Source organism: Poecile atricapillus, chromosome 6, assembly GCF_030490865.1.
Source record: "Poecile atricapillus isolate bPoeAtr1 chromosome 6, bPoeAtr1.hap1, whole genome shotgun sequence".
In the NCBI taxonomy this organism is placed as follows: domain Eukaryota; kingdom Metazoa; phylum Chordata; class Aves; order Passeriformes; family Paridae; genus Poecile; species Poecile atricapillus.
Genome location: NC_081254.1, coordinates 20,458,976 through 20,480,580, shown reverse-complemented (window position 1 = coordinate 20,480,580; position 21,605 = coordinate 20,458,976). Strand labels below are relative to the sequence as shown.

Genomic DNA, 21,605 nt, shown 5'->3' with positions numbered 1-21,605 from the left:
TTACCCACGAAATGGTTTCAGTGTTTCACAAAAATGCAGCTTTAAATTAAACTTGATTTATAATCAGATTGATTACACAAACTCTGTGGAACTTTAAATATGCACATTTTGCCCTAGGTATCTGAGGGTTTTCTGAGCCAAAAATAGAGCAGTATTAGCTGCAAGAAAAAAATAAATCTGAGTCAATAGATGTATTAAGGTAGAAGATGGAAGACTCTTATCATCAAAACACATCCAAACTTTAATAGCAAAACTTACGGTAAGAGGAATTAGTGCAATTGGGGTGGGGGATGTCAGGGTGGTAACGGGGGGAGGGTGGGGATCTATCCTTAACCTTTCCTGGACAATGTACACTTACCTGCCTTGTAACATTTCTCATGATACCAGCTGATATTTTTGTTGTTAGTTCTTACAGGGAGATGAGGGGACAGGAAGAATACTGCAAACAACCCATCATCCCAAGTTCCTTACTTCTGCTAAGGAAAAATCATTAGAATGAAGCTATAAGTTCTGGTTATTTGCTGACAGGGCTGACTTCCATTCAAAGTGATTTCAAGAAGTTCTGCATAGCATTTGTAACACCCTGAGCCATGCAGAGCCTGCACACACAAAATTGTTTCACCATATTCAGTTTGAATTCCACATGTGAGCCCAGCACTGTTCACTCTGTCTTGGCACTCCATCTTTGACATCCTGAGGTAGCTTGGGAGTCTCTAAGGATAAAAGAAGTGCCACAACAACCTGAACTGGCTAAAGGGAAAGAACAGACTGTAACGAAGAAGACTGCTTTATTTTAAGTATTTTGAAAAACGCCCTGCATCTCATTTCTTACTCTAGAGAAGACTATGACTCACTCTCTGGAAATAACCTTAGAATGGGTTTTTTACATACCAGGAAATAGTCAATACTGAAAGATATATGTTCTCCTCATCATCTCACAGATATCCAGCTATTTCAATATTTAAAACATCTGGGTGTTAACTTGTTTCTACTGCACTGTAACACTTCTCCTTCCTATAGAAATGTAAAAAATGTAAACCATTTAAAGCAAACAAAAAGCAAAATTTTGACCTAATCTTTCCTGGATAAGGAAGGAAGCAAGCAAGGTGGTACAGTAAGCCACGTGGAAAGGTTCATTCAGTTATTTCAAAACCTTTTTCCTACTTCCCAGGCTCTCCAGCTGCCCTGGATTCTTTACTGCCTCTGGCATGAGGCAGGTACCTGCATGTTCAACAGCAGCTGCCTGCTACCTGCAGGTATGAGCATCATCCCCATCTTTTTTTTCCACCTCTGCCTTGGATTCATTACCAATGGTCACATGTGACCCTTTAAGGAATAAGATGGCCATTTAAAACAGCAGCATCAGATGCATAATGTGAGAGAGAAGCAGTAACAGTGACTGAGCTGGAAGAGCACAGTCTGGCAGGTAGCTGGAGGTACCAGGTCAGTCATCACAAAATAAACATTAACTTGGAGAGTAGTCTGAACCAGGTTGTAAGTAGAAGACCAGGACTGATAAAAAGAAACATTCAATCCAAGTACTAGTAGCAAGCAGGGTATTTTAATCCCTTCTTTTATTTCTACCCAAAACACAGAAGCCTTTCTGTATCCATCCTGCCAGCCCACACCTCCCTTACACCATTTATATTGCATTATTTCCTGTATGTATCGAGTGCAGACTGCTCCCTTTAGTTCACACTACAAACTCAAGCCCTGCTGACTGGAAGACTAGACACCAAATACACCAGAAACAAGCTTAACTCTCTTAAGTATTTAACCTTAGGTAACTGCTAACAAACCCACCTATCCCAAACTTGCAGATCCAGGATAGGATCATGAGCTCTATAGCACTACATGATCTGGTATCCAAGATAAAATTAATTCTTTTTGATATACAAAGAAACTCCATCCACTCAAAATGAGGCATGAAACAAACCAGTTCCAGACTGGCTCTTGTGCTCCAGCAACATCTATGGGTCTTGTTCATCAGGAATAAATTTTGGCTGCTTTTGAAGATGAGCCACTGCAGTATATAAACCTGGCAAGAAGCTGCAGACAATGCAGTTCACCCTAAAATGCACCACAGTGGATTTAGTTTAACTTCAAGTGCAGCAACAGGACCATAACGCTAAATTCCTGATATGGGCAATTATGCAAGAAATGAGATCCACTTGTACAAAGCTTCAAAGAAGACTATGCCCTTATGAGGAAGATGATACACCCTTTCCTGCCTTTAATTCCTGTTTCCATACTCTTCCCCACCAATACATTTCCCCACAGCAAGCACTGGAGACTACTCCTTATTTTGCAGACGTCCCACTCATTACAGTCCCTCATTTAAATGTCTGCTTTCTTAGCAAGTGTTTACACAATGCAGGTTTGGTTATTATTAATGAAATGTTCCTGGACAGAAGGTTCCTGGAATAGATAAATTTTTACCACAGTTTCACCTGTGCCATCTTCCCAGCCTGGAATATCTCTTCCTGTATTATACGGGCAAAAAAAAAACAGTAAGAACTTTTCAGTGAAGAAAGAAAAACAACACAAGCATATGCTTTAAAAAAAAGCAAAACAGCAACACTTCAGAATAACAAAGAAAACTTTGGTAGGCCGTGGCATTTCTAACACAAAACCAAAAATGAACAGGGATAGCTTAATGACTCATCTATGTTCACAAGCAAGTTCTACTGAAGTCAGCAGCATTATGGAGTGTTTCAGCCCCGAGCCACCAGACAAACCCTGGGCAGAGCTATGACTTTCTCTGGCCTTGCTCTGCAATAACATAGCACTGGAAACTGGCTGCACTTTATGCTGACATATGCAAATTAAGAAGAGCATTTCTGAGTGCCACCACTCCTAGAAGAGCATCCCACAAACTGCTGGCACAGGTAAAAAAACTACAGATAAAAGTGACTACACTGTGGTCACAGTTGCTTTCCCTTGAAACTGGACACAAAGGCACCACCAACACAGCTCAAGGGCAGCTCCAGTCGTTAAAGGAAGCACTGAAATCCTGCTGGAAGTGAAGGCAATCAAATACATTATGCTGGGACTTACCTGTGGGAGAAGTGCCAGTGCCGTGAGTGGTCCAGGCATCCAAGTCAGCTTTCCAGAAGTCAGATCCTTCAGGCTTCTCCAATATGCATAGTGTTGAGACTCATACAGTAGGCAGCCCATGGCTTACCTGTCAGCAGCACAGGCTCTCAGCAACTCTAGTTCCAGGAATTCCTGGAATGTAGTTCCAGCTGGAGCTGGCAGCAAGGAAGCAAGAATAGATTCCCACTTGAAGCAAAGACCCTGAACCTGTGGCTGTTAACAGTCTGTGGCACATCCAAAGTCCATGGGGATGGAGAAATGGAAAAAAAGTCACTTTGCCCACAAGAGAGCTCACACACAAGACAGAACACTACCATTAGAAAACAGAAGGATTCTCAGGAAGGAGTCTCACTAATAAGATTTCAAGTGCAGCCCTATTACGCAATCCATAGGAAATCCATCGCAGCCTGGCAATGAAGAAACACTAAATGCATGGTGGTCAAACTTTTTTTTTTTTCTTTTTTATTTAAAATATCATTATAACCAACTGACATACTAGATAACAATGTATACATTCCAGTGGTGCACATGTAATGACCTATGGCATGAATGAGTTAAAAAAACCCCACAATGTTCTTAGTAATGCCCACCAACAGCTTATTTGGAGGGAATAAAGGAAAAGCAGGAAAAGGTATCAAATGTGGGGAAGAAAAAGAATTCGTTTTCCCCAGTATTTTTAATGGTGCATCTTCCCCTTCATATTTCTTGGGACATAATAAAATTAAGAATATACTTCAAAAAGGGCAGAAGGAATGATCACAATAATTGGGGTGGGATTTTTTTTCTCAACTTTAGTAATAAAAGTTAAAGAACTCTCAAAAATAGACTAGATATTGGGCCTACAAAAGTAATTCATCTGTATGCAAAGCTTACCAAGAATTATTCCTTTTGTAAAATGTAAAGGATGAGCTGACATTACTAGTAAGCTATTTTTACCCTACAAAACCAGACTACAATAATAAAATCACCAATTTACAGCTAACACAATAATCTAGATGTACATTACTGTACACAAGCTCTATATTACACATGAACGTCTTACGTGAAATAGATAAGAAACATACTGATATTGTCTCAACATTGGCCAATACGTTTGTTTTTCTAAAGGAGGTGTATTTTCTATTCACATTCAGTGTAGTTCCAATAGCAAGGGTTAGCTTTGCTTACTTAAGAAACGTAGAAAGTTTGTGTGAGGTAGTTCAAGAAAACCTAGCTTAAATTTTGAACTGCAAAAGAGAAACACAACGTGATCTGAGTAACACATTTCTCTAATGTAGACATACAAAGAGAAGGGAGTGAGAGAGACCACTTAAAATACCACTTTTATCCAGTGCCCTTAACTAGGAATAAATTAAATTAATTGAAAATTTGGATAGGCAGTACAGTCTTATCACACTGCCTCAATAAAAATCTCTTTCTAATCCTACTGAAAAATACAGACAGGCTCTTCTTCAACTGCACCAAACCACTGACAGGAAAATGACAGGAAAATAAAATGTAACAGCATGGACAAGCTGCTGCCAACAGCAAATAGATCTAGAAACTGTAATTCCCTCCCTTTAGCAACTTGAAAGAGTAAGACCAAGTACAAGCTGAACCTTCTCCCTCCCTTTTGCCCATGAACTTTATCAAGAAACATTTGCTGTCCTACACTTCGGATTACTGGCCGAGGAGGACCATCCTCCTGTAGGAGGTTTTTGACATTTTTTCTTCATGCACTGCTGAGCTGAATCAATCTGTCCATCCGTCCGTCCATCCTCCTCCACAGAGCCCCGGCCCAGATGCTCAGTGCTGGCCCAACCACAGGCAGCAGGGCCCTCCTGGCACAGCACAGGACACCCCCACCACACCACAGGTGCTGCTGCATCTCACACAGTACAAGTTCTTCAAAGCTAAAAGCCCAGGCTTGGGCAGGGCAGAGCGCCACGTCTGCTCAGCTGAGCAGTGACCCAGAGCTGAGCATGTTCCACCAGGGAGCTGTGCTTGGGCAGAACAGCTGCTCACACACACAAACACATCAGCTCTGACCCACTGTCTTGCACCAACAAAAGATTTCCCAGCACAGCGTCCCAGTACACCCTAAGGTTACTAATTCCATCCCCCCATCTCTATTTCAAATTCTTGAACAACCTACTTCTACAAAAGGAAACAGCTGCTTTACCCTTGCTGCATGATGCCACTGCTCTGTCCAGAGAAGGCAGAAATCAATCTTGTTATTGCTGCCCAACTTTGAACCTCACCTGAGGTAAGAGATCAGACAGCTCATGGTAATTCAATCCATATCAATTCTCAGTGGATTGGAATGGCCTTAGAAAGTTGCATGCACTTCAGTGAAGCCTGTTGTCTTGAGAAGATTCCAAATCAAAGTCTAAAATAAAACTTAAGAATACTTTAATATTGTACAGCATATAAGGTGGCATATAATCTAATAACAGACAAGGACAGCTGAATTCCAGTTAACCATTTGTTTGCTATCTGTAGCAGTGTACACCCACATGAAAAAAAAATATATTTCAACAAATAAAAAGGGAAGACTAGGATGCTGTTGTGATAATTTGATTACTGAATATGATTTTGTCTTTGAAAATTGCCATCATTTTAATTTGCCTAAAATGCAAGCAACTGAAAAAAAGAAAAAGAAAAAGAAAAAGCAACACTCCTGTGAAGATGGTGCCAAAAGTGAACTCTTGGTTTCCACAGGCAAAGCTCTGACGCTACTGAAGTGATCCCTTTAAGCACAGCTTGCTCACACTGCAACAGGCTGCAGTGGGCAGCTCCACACATTCACTAACCTTGCCTTGAAAGAAGAAAAGCTCAATTTCTCTTAGCGCTTATGAGCTCAGTTCAGTTACTCTATATTTAGGACACCGGAAAGTGATAGCAAAAAATATTTCTAAGTTTCAAAACATTTCAATCATCACTGCAATCCAGTGGAGTCTAAAATAAATTTAAATAGGAACTATATTTACCAATTTGTTTTTAACAGCACTGAGAGGCATCAGAAGTTACTTTTGTCAGTCTTAATTTCATTACACTGTGCTGACCACACTATCACTTGACCCTATAATACAATGGAGTACTGTTGTTTGACCAAAAATTTTGGCTTAATTCACAGCTTAAACTTTGATAAAAAAATTACAAAATAGACTGTTCTGTTGGTCTCTGTTCAACATTTTCTACATTCCAGTGCTAGATGAATCCAAACTTGTCCTGCCTATTCTGAGGTAATATACAATTTGGCAGGATCCTGCAAAAATAATTGCCTTAACAAATGTGGCTTAGGAAGGCAATATTGAAATATTAGATACAAAGTGAGGAAAGCAAAATTACACGCACACAGCACTTACCAGCAGTCTAGCCAGGCCACAAAAACAACTGTGCAGTTTATCAATTTAGTTATCTTTGAGACATTACCATTACTTGCAACCCTGCATGTTTTTTAAAAAGACATATTAGATATTGACATTACTATCACTTCTGTTTTTCTGAAACTTACTGCAAAGACAAATTTTCCTCTTTCAGTTAAAACTTCAAAAAGATGCTTATTTAACCCAACAAGCAGAAGGAACCACACTGAAGACCACCAGTCACTCCTGGATGACCTCTGTAGGCAGTTACATTGGTTGCTTATGCTCAGCGCCTGGCAAGACTTCTGTATCTTTTATGCCCATTTGTGTGAGCTTTACTAATTCAAATTCCTCTTCACATTCTAATTCACTACACAAAATATGCATCTACACAAGGCAATCAATTATACAGCCTAGCTTCACTAAAAATCTGCATTTCCCAAAGAAATAAATTCTGAATGATTGTTTAACTCATACATAAACTTAAGTCAGTTATACATAAATCATTCTGTAAATATAAAATGTAAACAGTTAAAATACTTCTGTAAGGAGCAGCACCATCTTACATGACTATTTAGTAACTGATCTATATATCTCAATATATCTTTTGTTTAAAAAGTGTATTGAAACCTGGAGCTTTGTTGATGAAAACTACTGAATATTTATGACTTTAAATGAACCACTGCTAAGATTTCTGCTACACTGATCTCATGGTGAAATGAAAGAGAGAAATATTAATTTATACAGCACTATTTATCCCTCCTTTGGATGGCATTATATTGCTCAATTAATGCATTAGCTACAGAAATCCTGAGGTTCTCCTACCACTTCATGGTTTTTAATAGTTACTTTTGGTGGAGAAAGAGTAGCCAAAGTTTTGCCCCTACTGCATTCATGTCATTCCCTCTTTGACCCAAAAAGCACTCAAAAAGCACTTGCCTTAGTAGACAAAACTAGTAAGAACCAGAACTCCCAATAATCACGTCTCACATGAAAGTATAGCTACAGCATATTCATTTTCCCTCTTGTCAGTCTAAACATCCTGGATACACTTCATTTTGTGTGTACAAAACCAGGCTACAAGCTAGAAGTAAACAGTTTATTGGCATTGCAATGTATTATTCATGAAGTATCCTCATGTTTTATGGTGATCACAAGATTTGGCATGCCACAACTCTGCAGAAAACATCACATTACTCTGCTAGGCTGGATATTTCTGCAGCTTTGAAGATATGCTTTGCTTTCTTAAGTTCATAAACCCATTCAGATGATGTAACTCTGCAAAGGATTTTTTTCTGTTTCTCTGAAAAAAGTCTCACTAATTGTTGCTTTTGCTGAAGTATTATAGGCAAATGGCCAAAATAAAAAGAGGATTTTGTTCACTACCCAGCACCACAGTAGTATGCCTGAAACTACAGCTGGCTGCGCTGAATTCTCTCCCCCTCCACCTGGACAAAGATGTATGACCAAGCATAAAACTTTGAAGGATATCATGAACAAAACATCTAGAATAAATTCTAATTAAAAAATTGAAAACCTATAAAATCTTAAATAATTCATCATATGGTAATGACCACAACATTAATATGTGCTTTGATAAAACAAATCTTACAAATTCAGTAAAAAAAGATCAGCAGCATAATAGTAAAGCAAATATGCAGATTTTAAAACCACAATAAAAATTACCAGGTTTAATATTTTACAGTTAATTACAGCAAAAAAGTGGCTGCTTATAACACAACATACAGTTTGAAATTACAGCACTTTATGATGAATTCCATGATTATTTTTGAAAAAACACTCAAAAATACCACCAAATTTTAAAAGTGCCCTATTAATGACTAAAAGGACCCCCCTCCCACCCCCCAAAAGACCAAGTAGTCATCTACAGCAACCCAGAGGTCCAGCTGAGGTTTCTAGACTGCTGTCTGTATCAGAGGCCAATGTTGGATCTGTTGACATTGAAGACACATCGTTGACAGATGATGATGAAGATGGGTGTTGAGAGCCATTGATCATTGCTGCACCTGTGCTATGAGAAACAAAACAGCAAATCAGTTGCAGATACAGTTGCACGGTTCAGTACTTGCATTAGTCTGTCTCTTCCTAATGGCTGTTACTTTTCCCTGTTTTGGCAAGTTTGAAGAGATGTGTCTCAATCCATTGTCAAAATAAATAAAACCCACAAGTCTTTAATGTGGGGCTTTGATGGTGTGTCAAGAACTGAAATGAATGAAGAATCAATTACACAGGGACAAAGATAGGGGGATCGAACAGATCAATAAAAAGATGTCAGCCCTGTATATTCCACTCAAATATACAATGTCTCAGTTGAAGAGGTTAGGTCATTTAAGAGCCATATTTTTGAGTTAGGTTACTTTTGGATGTCTTGATCAGACAAGATCTTACTCCCCCTGACCTACAACTCAGTGAAGCCTTGTACTGTGCTTTTATTGTAACCAACCTAAAGGGGCTGGTTGGCCACGTATAACCCCATTCTTGGTTCTCTCCTCCAGGTCCATGACTTCCTTGTATATCAACTCTGAAAATGCAGAGAAGGGAAGGCAAAAAATGAATTTGCAATCAGAAGACTAGATCAATAATACATCTCCCATTAAAATATTCATTTAAATTTAATAGGTTTATTACTATTCAGAATCAGTTTTCAACAAGAGGTTGTAGGCTACACAACAACTGGCAAGTGATAAAAAATGTACATTCTTTTCTGTTGGAGCTAAAGTGGCCTGGCACTCTTGAGAACACACTGGCATTGCCCTAAGGTTCTTTTATTCAGGCTGCTTGGAGACCTAAGACTAAGCCGAGCCTTAAGGTCCACTCAGTTTTCAGCAATGGCTTCTTTGGTAAGGGAAACTCAAGCAGCAGTCCTCAAAGGAAGAGCTAGGCACAGTCAGACTTGTCCTTCTAATTCAGCATTACTACACTGCTCAAGGTCCTGCAGCTTTTCCAGTTGTAGCAGTTTGTCCAGAAGAGTTACCCTCCCTACAAATGCTGTCCTGTGGATTGCAAAAGGAGACTGAGATGAGCAGGTCTTTAGTTCACTTCAAAGGTTCATCTCCCTTGCAGAAGTTTGTGTCCCAACAATTGAGAGGCTGTGAAGCACTGATCTGTTCTCCCGACATCCAAGCAGATGAAGTAAATACTATTAGGATGCTCAGAAGAACTTTAATAACAGTATTCACTAGGGCCCAGCACACTCCCAAAAGCCTCATTATACTTTAAATGTTTTTCTTACCTTTCCACTCTTCTATCGTGTGCTCCCTCTCATCTAACTGTTTATCTGGTATCTTTGGTGGAGGCTGAAAAACAAAACTCATCATAGAGCAATCAAGAGGGATACAAAACCAGTATAAATTAAAAATTAAATTAACCATTCAGAACATTAACCTGATTTAAAAGTAACATTTACATTATTATATATCCATTCATACGTGGACTTAGCCTATTTTTTAGATGCTGCCACAGTCTTTGAAGTTATTCTGATAAATTTGCTACATTACTGTAATAATTAAGAGGGAAACTGATCAGTCTGGTAGAAGAGCTCCTAAATTCAGCAGTCTCCAGCACAAGCAGTTCTTTTTAGCTACTTACCATTAATTACTAAATTTTCTATCTAGCTATTACAGAGCAGAATTATAATTGCTCCCTTTACATCAAGTAGCTTTTTCTATTCTTAGTGGCCATCACCAAACTTCTCTTTTAAAAAAAACACTTTTCTCATAAGCTGAAATTATCCTGAAACTAAATTTTCAAGGAAAAAAATTATATTAATCCCTCTGTTCATTAGTTTTAATAATTGAAAGCTCAAGATCTTGCATTCAGATTTTGCTGAAACACTTATTTCTAGTTGAAGAATAGTATCAATTCCTACAGCTAATGAAAATACTTTGCTTCCTTGGGAATAAATACCTCAGAACCCCATCAAGGGCAATCAAATCACACTGAAACAACCAAAGCTCAATACATTAGAACCCTATATAAAATATTTCAGATGCATGACTACATGTTCAAGAGATGATACACAATTATGCACCGACACAGAGATACACAAACATGGAGACAGGAACCTCAGCCCATTCCTGATGCTATTTCTAATAAGCACATCTATTAACATCAATAAAAACAATTATGGCTCAGTTGAGCTGCTAATGCAACAATCTTCTGTCAAGCAGCTGTACAAAGCATCACAGTAAGGAAGCTTTATACAGTAGCTTCCTAAGCAGACACCTAAAACAAGAACTTACAGCTTCTGCTTCTGATGGATCATACCAAACATTGATGTATGGGTGCTGGAGGGCTTCATCCACAGAGATTCTTTTAGAAGCATCTATAACCAGCATTTTTGATAACAAATCTCTTGCTTGACTTGCTGCAAAAATAAAATTTTTTGTTCAGATTACTGCCATATATAGAACACATAACACAATGTTTCAAACTTTTAAAGAGAAGGGTCAGAGCAATCAAGTTCTAATTAGATGTCTATGCAGCCCTCACATAATTTGCGGTTTAGGAGAGCGGTCAATTTTTTGGCAAAAAAATCTGAAGAGAATGGCATGGGTGGAAAAGGGGTCAAACATGTTTCACTATCCATTTTCAGCATACAGTGTCCCTTGGTGTGACATCCTTATGTGAAACAGCTCAGGTGGCAGTGCAGCCTTGTCTGGAATAGCAGCAGGCAAGCACCTACTGCCCCCTTTCTGTCACATGCTTTTAGTCACAGAAAAAACCGAGTTACTCCACTGACTAGGTGGCCTTTAAAACCAGTAAGTCACTGAAGTAACTACAGGGTACCTATGTATTATGAACATAAATCCCTTATTCTCATCCCTAGAGAACAAGGATCTGCTCTGCCTACACAACTTCTATTCCAGCCTCCTCCCCCTTTTCTCTAAACTGTGTTGGCATCTGTCATTGGGAAGAATATAGATATTTACTTGTCTTTATAACAGCTCCAAGAATAGGATCTGTCTCATGAAGATATGAAAGTGGAGGCAAGCACATATCAGCATGTTCATCCAGTCTCATGATATAAATATTTAGAACCTTAGCAGGACGATTTTATGGTGAATAAAACCAAGCTACATATCTGTTCAATATACCACAGTTTTAAAACTTTTAAAATGTACAACACACAGAAGACAGACCATACCTTTAAGTTTATTGTGTTCAGAGTCAGCTGGGAAAAGGACATCTGGAAAGAGTTTTTCAAAACTATATCCAGCATATTTAGGTCTGTTCTCCACGTAAGTTCGGACTGTAGGCTGTAATTTCTTCATAAATTCAGGGCATGGTGTTCCTAGCTGCTCTATAACTTTATTCCATTGATCAATATCTAAGGTTATGCAGCTAAGAAAAACACTGTCTGGTTTTCAGCTAGAAAGTTATGTTAAAACCACATGAAATAACCAACAAAGAAAACACAAGAAATTATAATAAAGTATCAAGTTCATCATCATGACTTACGACTACTTTCTTAAATGGTGAAACAAAGCAAGACTATGATAGTGTAGTCAAGGCAACATGTATTTCACTCAAAATCATTACTGGCTAGAAAAGGATATAATTCTGAGAAACAGAATATTAGAAGACTCACAAAATATTTAAATACAACAAATTTAGCTTAAGTCCTTGTCTAGGTTCTGGAGAACCCTGATCTGAAAACACATTGACAGCAGTCAAGGTGATGTGTGATACTACACATCACCAAGGTGCTCCTGAGAATGACCCCAAATGGGTGCTTTGTCCTTCATTCTTCTCTTGGTAGCTCAGCCTAGGACAACCTCTCACCAAGCACGTGCAACACTGAGCACCAGTGGGCACACAAAGGACCAAGGCCTGGCCCACACGGCTCAGTGACAATACTGACAGGGATTTGAATGAAGTTACAGTTTCAAGGATGCATAAAGAACATCTTAACTGAGTTTACACACTGTAAAGGGGAGACTGACTACTTCAGGGCAGAAGAATTTAATACATTTTACCAAAACAAAACAAGTTTGACTCAGGAATTGCTAGTTGCAGATGGTCAAATACTGGGGGAGAATCAGATAAAAATTTATAGACTAATTCACATACTCTCCAACTCTTTCTTCTTGGCTGCTGTCAAAGACCGGATACCAGGCTGCCTAAATCTACAGTGGGTTGAAGCAGACCCTCTCTTATATTCTCAAAACTTAACAGCAGATCTTTATATAAGGATTCTCAGGTTCTGCTGAGCTTTAGTACAGGCCTTGACAAAAGGAACCATTTACATTGTACAGCACTGAGTCTAAATTGAAAAGCCATGCCAGCAAACCAGATGCATAAAGCAAAGCATGGTGCAGCTCATGCAATGACAGAGCTGTGTGAAAGTAAGGATGCTCTGCATTTCCTTACCATGACTCAAAAATCTCCACCCCACTTTCACCCCTAAATGCTACTATATCAATTTTTAAACAGTAAAAGCAGGAAACATTTCTGATGGCATCTAAAAAAATGCTCTGTAATAGTAAAACAGATAGGATATCAAAATCCAATTACTTTCACTAATTTTAGCAATGATCTAGAGGTTTCAGTTCTGTTTGTTTGGAGCATACTCTTTGAAATACCATTCACAGGACAACCCATATAGACACCACCAAGCCATTCATGGAATAGAAATATTCCAGGTATTTCTGAAAGCTGCTTGCATGATCATTTCTGAATACAAAAAATAAATCTCCAGAGTGTAACTAATGAAGATGGTTAGGAATTTTGGCAAATATTTTCTATAAAATGCAAAGAGTAACTACTAACATGCTCAGGTACTACACAAGATTAGTAAATTACTACATAAAAATGAACTCCAAAGTAAAACCCAATGCATGTGAACCAAGAAACACCATCTAAACAAAAATAAGTCTGTCAATAGCATGACAACATTCAAAAGTATGGATAGGGACTATATTATTACATTAGAAAAAGAAAAGAAGAGGGAGAAAAAGGAAAAAGGAAACTGTTTGCCCAAGTGGTATATAATGAACTTGCAAACTGCAATTTTAAAAGGCAGTTGAAAACCAGTATTTTAAAAATTATAACCACCTTCATCTGGCACTGTATCACTGCAGTATCTTTTGACCTTTTACAACTACATCCTAGGCCAAGGGTAAGGATACGATCTGTACCAGGAAATAAAACACCACCTTTGATCATTTCTCCCATGATGCACCCAACTGACCAAATGTCAACTGAAAACAAAATGCAATGATATTAACATAAAAGATAGTTACTGAAATAAAATAAATAAAAACATCTAGACACACATATACACATGAAGTGACTATAAAAAGCATGTGCAATGAAAATGAGTGAAGGTGAATGTATGCTAACTACAGGACCAGCAGAGACTATGTCCTACTGCTAGGTGCAGCCTGAATATAAATGATTTTTTTTTAAGTGTATCACAAGAAAAATCCATGTTCATTTAATAAAAAAAAAAAAAATTGTACAATATGCATCTTCATGACAACATCAATAAAAAGGTTAATCACTTCCTAACTAATTCAACCTGCTGCAGCAGCACAAGGATACAGTCCCTTCCTGGAAAGAGGATTTTGTGGCAAACCATTTCGCCCATAATGCACCCCACAGACCATAAATCCACTATGTTTGTAGCACAAAAAGAAGGAAAAGCAAAGCAAACGGTCATTTAAAATTAAAAGAAGCATAACATGACTGCATCCTATAAACTGCAAAGACAGCACAGGAAGAAGAGCAAGTCTTTGTATTAATCAATGAAAACAGTTTAACATACACCATGTGGTAAGGATTAGCTTTTAACTGTCTCAAATACAAGGCAGAAAAACATCCTTTTGTTTATTGCAGTGCTAGAGCAAGAGCTTGAGCAGAGAGAGAGAGAGAGAGAGAGAGAAATCAAACAGAGTAAAGCGCTTTTCCAAGGCTGGAGGTTTCAAAGATACCTCTGCCAAGAGAATAGACTCAAACACCAAAGACAGATTGATTCTTTAAAAGTAATTCCATTGTAATTATAGGAATAATTCTAAAAGTAACTAAGTAAATTGACCTGTAAAAATATTGCCTATTGAAACAGTTCACACTTTTTAGGATAATTAATTAGGTAGTACATAGGAATTACAATTTGATATCAAGTATTTCCTAGAAGTCGGATTACCATGCATCTCTCTCTCTCACTTTAAATAAAAAGCAAACAGAATCAGTAAAAGATCACTTAGAATTTTAGAGGATCAGTTAATGACAATGTTAGTATGCTCCTAGATTTTCAGTTCAAATAATTTGTTTTAAAATATTTCTCCAGTTATGCTGTAATAACATTTTATACAAAAGAAAAACCCAAAAGCAGTTTTAAAAAAATGAAATATGCATTTTCTACATTACCTTAAAATAAATCACTCAGAAGACATAAAGATGCACAAGTTTACTTTGCAAGGGTAAGCCAATTTCTTTTTCGGTTACTTTCAGAGGTATTGTTAATTCCTTATGCAAAAGTTTTCTTGAAGTCACAACAATTAAATTTTATTATTATAAGTATTTTTATGTCAAATATGACACTGGAATTTCAATTAAGCAGGTAAGAGGGGGATTTAAGTGACAACAATTGTATAGTAAGAATTATATGTAAATATTCTAAAGGAGCTCAACAATGTCAAGCAAACAATATTGCTTCTTATCTTTCAATATTCCTTCTCCTTTAAGTTCCTCTAAAATAGTATCTAGATAATATGATAGGAGATCATAGTTGTGCATATTAATAGGTCAAAATTAAGGGCCTTGCTCATTTAAAAAAATAGTGTCAACACCTTAGTTTAGTGCTCTTTTTTCTTTAAAAACTTTTTTTTCAAATACTCAAGTACATACTCTTTGGCTTAGAGAAAGAAAACCAAGTTTTGCATTTGACTTTTTAAAAAAACGCTGAATGCTGACTTCTTAATCTGCTAAATAACCTTAATCACAAACAAAAAATATACCCGAATCTCTTGTAATTAGCTTTTGTCTAACATGATAAAAGTTACTATTCTACTGGTATCTCTACAAAATCAAACTTGAGATGTTTTGTGGTGCTTTGATTTGCTGCTTTCATTAAATAAAAAAAAACCTGTCTAATTACAGATGTCTAACTTTTGTAGCAAGCTGAACTAGTGCCACCGTGAACACTTTCATAGAAGACTAAAATCTCATTACAGATTTGAAAAATACTTTAAAAAAATCTATTGCTGTCATAAGGAGTCAATTTTATTCTTAACAAGCCCATGCAGAGAACTTACTGAAGTTTATAATTCTAGGAGAAAAAACACCATGTGAAAACAAAGTTTAAACCAAATCTACCTAGTAGGAAATGTAAAAGTAGTTGTATCAGAGTGCTTAGGACTTTCCTTGCTTTTCAGTGTTTCCTTGCTGATAATCATGGACGTAACAGTGCATAATCTGTTAAGGAGCACAGTTCTGGTGTCCTTTAGTTGGTTTCTTAATGTGACATCCTCAAACATCCTTCAGTAACAAACCCTACATAAAAGTTAATTCTGTATTTGTTTGGGCTCCTTGCTAGCTTTGAAACAATTGAAGATTCTCTATCTGTGTATTACAGCACCAAAAAAATGTTATTCTGCAGTACATTAACTCAGTCATCAAAATATACATTGCGATCCTCCCACAAGTTCAGCAGGGCACGAACTGCAGGAAACTGCCAGAGAACCCTGTAACCATTAGTTAATTGCCAATTTTCAATATTTAATTCTGCATTAAAAAAGTTCACAGTTAATTTAACTATGGGTGTGATGGGCTATAATATGCATCAGTACTAACAGGTGAGGCTCCTGGACAGCCCATGGTTCTTACTGTAAGTGCAGCTTTGATACCCATCTCCCTGTCATGGCAGCTCCACAAAATCCTTGGCTGAGAAGACTTAACAGCTCATGTAAACTGCCTTCTAATGAGAGCTGTATGTATGGGAATGTAATTGGCTTTGGACTCACTCCATACATTTACATCCTCCAGAAGTGCCACTCTCATTTCAATGGCCATGTAATTGGCTTTGGGAAGACTTAGCTTTTCAAATGAAAGTAAATTATTATTGTTTATGATGCACAACACAACTCACGCTTCCATAAGGAACAGGATTGTCACAAGTTTGACAGGATATTCTAGAATACAATCTAACTCCAGTAGGGGAAAGAATGTTTCATACTTTTTCAACCCAAAATTACTTACTATTTAAGAGAAAAATTTAAACTGGGCAAGCTGAGTCAGAAAACTTGTGACTTTCATTTTATCAATTCCTTCTGTAAGACAGCTGCCTGACTCACTACTACAGCTTTAGGTACTTTTCTTTAATGTCCCTTAAATAGCCAACATAAAGTCTTGGGGAAAAAAAAGGAAAAACTTAAATTTGCAAATCTAGAAAATTTTAGCAATTGAAAAAAATAACTAACTCGCTTTACTCAGCCTGTGACTCCTGAATTACAGGAAAAAACAGTCAACCACGGAGGACATTTGAAGAAATATACGACGTCCTCTCATGCACACTAACAGTCCAAACAAATAAAAATCACAGTCTTGCAATAAAGATCCACTCTCATTCCTTTGATCTGGCTTCTTTCACCGCTAGCACTATTCACACACAGCCTGAAGTCCCTTGCTGCAATGGTATGCAGTTGCCAGGCAAGTTTGCAGGCTGTATTAGGAATGCTGAAAGGCAGAGCAAGCCCCAGTTGTGTCAGGAGGTGAGGAGACACACCTCACAACCCCAGGAGTCAGCTCAGGGCCTCCCTGAGACCTGGCCAGAAGAGTTTCAAACACACACTGAGGTGTTGACAAGTGGAACCAGGGAGCTGCCCGAGCAAGGGGACACACAGCAGTGAAATGGCAGCAGAACCAGGGCACTGCAAGGGAGTGTCAGGAATGACACGTCACTTTGTTTTCCTAATGGGTACCACTGGCTGTTTCCTTGAAGGTGCAATGTATTTGATGATAGGGAAACTTGTGTTTCCCTCAGATGACAGATCTTTTTTTATTTTTCTGTAGAAGATACTGAGAGGCAGACTGGTAACAGAGTGAGTACGGTGAGGAGGATGTGTATGCAAAATAAAATTCCCTTGCAATTTGTCATGGATCTCAAAGAATCTATGATGCATGATGACAGTACTCTCTGTCTGCTTGTCTCAAGTATGTTATTGAGTTTTTCTTCAGTATTATAGATACATATCATATTACTGGCTTTTCGCAAATATTATAATGAATGTTGTATGTATAAGATTAGAAAATTTAGCTGTATTAATATAGTTTCCTTTATTTCTGTTATTGATGAAACTTAGAAATAGTGGTATAATACATATATGTTAAGCTATGGCATAGTATTAAAACAAAAACTATTCTTGTTTGTATAACCCAAAGACCAAAAATGATAGCTAGAGACCCCCTGCATTCATAAACTATCTTATCCAGATGAAGACCACCGTAACCAGAGTTTTGGGGGAGGAATTTATTGCATTTCTGTTATCAGGGAATGTAAATCTTGATGGCGGCAAGAAGATTGATCTATTGGGAAGGGGGCAAGGGAAAACTAAACAGAAGAACACCAAAAATCCCAAGAAGAATGTATGAATATGTACAAGAATTTATGGATATGTAGTAGGGTTCTGTTTTTAAGGGACAATCCTTTGTTAGTAGGTGTGCTCTCTTAGCTGAATGCAGAGACACCCGGCCATATCTATACACTTGACTTTAACTCTGTCTCCTAATTGTCATTTTATTAAACTTTGAAATTCTATAAAAAATATGTGAACCTCATTTTTCACATTCAGCAACATTAAGAACTTAATGCACTTTTACTGTTTAATACACTTTCTTTAATGCAAAAAGCCTAAAGGAGGCTGGTTTTAATGAAAAGCAATGCCACAGTAAGTAATCTTAGCTTGTTGGTTCCTCAGTAGACTTTATGCTCCCTACTTCCTGAAAGGCCATACCCAATACAGTTATTTAGCATCCAATTTAGTACACCTATCTACTGATAAATCACAATTTACATCTTCATCATGAATAAAGTCAGATACATACAAAAGTCAGATACAAAGTACATACCACATTTTAAGAAAATATATTTCCAGTTCTTCCTGTCATGTAATGTACCAAGGAAGTTATTTAAATCTTTAAACAAACAAGGCCCTCAATTTCCGCTCCTATTAAATGCAAACTTTTACTAATGGGTTGAGTTGAATAAACAAATAGGTGTATCCAGAATCTGCATTTTGGTCACAAGACTAATTTATAAAATTTTTACAGCTTGAAAAAAACATTAACATGTAAAATGTGGTGTGCCAAACAAAAAAAAAATAAAGCTATGCCAAAGAAAGACTATATTTGCTGACCGTTTTCTTTGTATCCCATCCCTAGGATGACCTCTGGTGCTCTGTAGTAACGAGTCACTACATAAGGCGTCATCATAAAACTAGTTCCTGCAGTTCTGGCCAGTCCAAAGTCAAGAATCTTCAAAGTGCAGTCTGACTTTACTACTATATTACTGGGCTTTAAATCCTTTAAAAAGAAACATCATATATGACTGCTAAGACAAGCACAAAGTAGTCTGTGGTTCACATTTTTAAAAGATAACACTGCTAACATTAAATCCCATGCACACAACTAGGTTATTGCTATAACTTCAGCTCTTTTCCCCTTGCATCAATTTATGTGCATTCAGCAGATTACAGAATTAATTCCTTTATTGTGCTTGTAGATTTATATAGCAATTAAAGAAGGAAAATACAACCAGCATTACAAGATATGTTAGCAATGTCTGAAATAAATTGAGGTTAGTAAGAAGTGTTAGCTCTGAGGAAAGGTCTAGAAACTGCTCACTGGAACAATAATTATCACTACAATGCAGAACACAAGTAACATGACAACCACTTGATTCAATAATCATCTTGATACAAGAATTATTAGAATTATAATGAATGTAAAAGGTTTATTTGCTAGTTGAGGTCACATTACCTCTTTTGAACCAATATATTTCTCTGAACAGAAAAGAAATCTCCATGTCCACATGGTTTTACTTTCCAATTTAGGACTTGGTTTTATACTAAGTTTGGCAACCAAACCCAAAAAGGCACCATTGAAAAACTGCCAAAAACTACCACAATCATTAAAGTGGAGTGGAAAATGTTGACATAGCTTCAGATTGTTTTGGTTAGCAACATGGTAACTATTCTCTACACTTGAACCCTATTGACAACACTGGCTTTGCAACATTTATTAATATAAAAACTACACAGGCTTTCTCTGTCATCACCTCAGCAGGATCTTACAAACACCTGAATGTCACTGAGTAAATATTACAGAGTAACTTCAGAATAACCTTGCAATCATACACAATCATTCACAGCACATGGGACAACACAGATAAGACTAAGAAACCTCCTGCCCACATTCTACTGAGATTAATGAGAGAAAAACCTGAGATCTGACAGAGGACTCCAGCACTTGAGCTGCAAGCATTTGATAAGTAGCCCTATCTGTCATTGTTTCTTAAAGACTTAAAGGTGGGTATCTGCAGGATTTGTGGTTTTCATTTGTACTTGGATGGCTTTCAGCAATCTCCTCATAATGCTATGAAAACTGCATTAAATATAGAGAGGAAACAACAAAAAGAGTTCCAGAACAACAGAATTTTAATGACTAGTTAAAAGCCTTGCATGCATACATATTCACACATGCATTTCCACACAAGGACTCTGCAGACAACTTTAGCTTAAAACATTCTCAAACACCACAAAATAATTTAAGTTCTATAAGGCGTTCTGGCTATTTAATATGCATGTTTCAGATTCTGCTACAGTCCTTGTTATTATCAGCTTTATTTCTGCACACTTCTATTATTTTCAGGATGTTCACTACAGAATGCCAGGTGCATACTCACAGTATTAACTACACTCATCCTCCCCAAAGCTACGGGATTAACACTCAGAATGTTAAGAGATCTTCTCTTTGCTTACCAAATGCTGTCCATCCTTATTTCTGAACACCATATGTAGCTGTCATGAAGCCTAGGATCAAAATGATGAATTGACTTACACTACATTCAAATTCATGCAGAGATGCAAAACCTGCATCCCTTATATATATATATATATATGTATCTTCTACTAAATAAACAGAAACTCAAAGCTCCTTCAGGAGTGATCAAATTAATTAGAATGGATAAATATAACCAGAACCTATAGCAAAAAATCTCTCACTGAACCTTGAAAATGTAAAATGTCAGAGCTTAAGAAACAGATTTTTGCATGGCTGTCTCCCCATTAGCCAGACAAGGAGACAGGGACATCTCTGGAGGGTAATTCATAGCCTCTGTGGGCTTTTCTCTGTCTAACAGATTTGTGAAGGGCTTCCATAATTAGGCCCCTTTGTTAAGTACTGAAAATCGGGCAGAATTCAATGTTTCAGAGCCCCGATGCGAGACTAATGAGACACTCTGTGTCCCTCAAAGTCAGTGAGGCACAACTCCGCAATGCTGATCATTCATCCTCAGATTATGCAATATAAATGAATGTGTACTTCTATATTGGCTGGAAATTGCATCTCTGCAAAATGGTTGGAACACAGTAATGTTGATTTGCCAACATCTGTTAAAGTCAGTGCAAAGTTATGGTCAAATCTTTACCCATTGATGTGGCAACTAAGTTTGCCCCTACAACTTCAAGGTGAAGTTGACAAACTCGTTATTTGTTCTCTGTTTTGTCCATGCCTCTAGCTTGCTATTAGAAAAAACACTTATTTCTATGGCAAGCAGTATCCAGTGCTATAAAGCACATAAACAAATTGTTATTTCAGTCATTCAACCAGCTTTGAAAAAATTACTGAGGTGCTGAGATTACCACAGCTATGATAGAAGCTAAAGAACCCAGTTAAAAAAGTTGCGGAACTACCAACAACAAAAAAAGCTTAAAGCTTTAGAGATCCTTAAACATTAGATTCATAGCCAGAATGCTCCTTGGGCAGTCACAGTATGGCAGGCTATGTTTAAGAAGTTTCAATAAAGTAATTAGCTTTGGACATTAAGGACTGGTGCTGAGAGCCCAGAAGAGTGGTACAGAGTTACCCCTGCAGCCATCCACTCTGTGTGACATGTGTGCCTTTGCAGGATATCTTCCTTGT

The 21,605-nt window shown here is 37.5% G+C and overlaps 1 protein-coding gene across 4 annotated transcripts in view; it reads right to left on the bottom strand.

Moving 5' to 3' along the window:
• Positions 1–7,528: 7,528 nt before the first annotated feature.
• The window catches only part of MAPK8 (mitogen-activated protein kinase 8), a 40,419-nt gene continuing 26,342 nt past the window's right edge, over positions 7,529–21,605 (bottom strand). For 3 of the 4 annotated variants that reach the window (XM_058841031.1, XM_058841030.1, XM_058841032.1), the window contains exons 6-12: positions 18,821–18,986; positions 13,595–13,666; positions 11,611–11,793; positions 10,706–10,830; positions 9,697–9,760; positions 8,908–8,985; positions 7,529–8,470 (exon numbers count right to left, since the gene is read on the bottom strand). In XM_058841031.1, coding sequence (XP_058697014.1) covers positions 8,325–8,470; positions 8,908–8,985; positions 9,697–9,760; positions 10,706–10,830; positions 11,611–11,793; positions 13,595–13,666; positions 18,821–18,986 — 834 coding nt within the window. In that variant the 3' untranslated portion in view covers positions 7,529–8,324. Of the gene's footprint in view, positions 8,476–8,907; positions 8,986–9,696; positions 9,761–10,705; positions 10,831–11,610; positions 11,794–13,594; positions 13,667–18,820; positions 18,987–21,605 lie in introns of all 4 variants that reach the window. The other variant, XM_058841033.1, reaches the window with a different exon arrangement.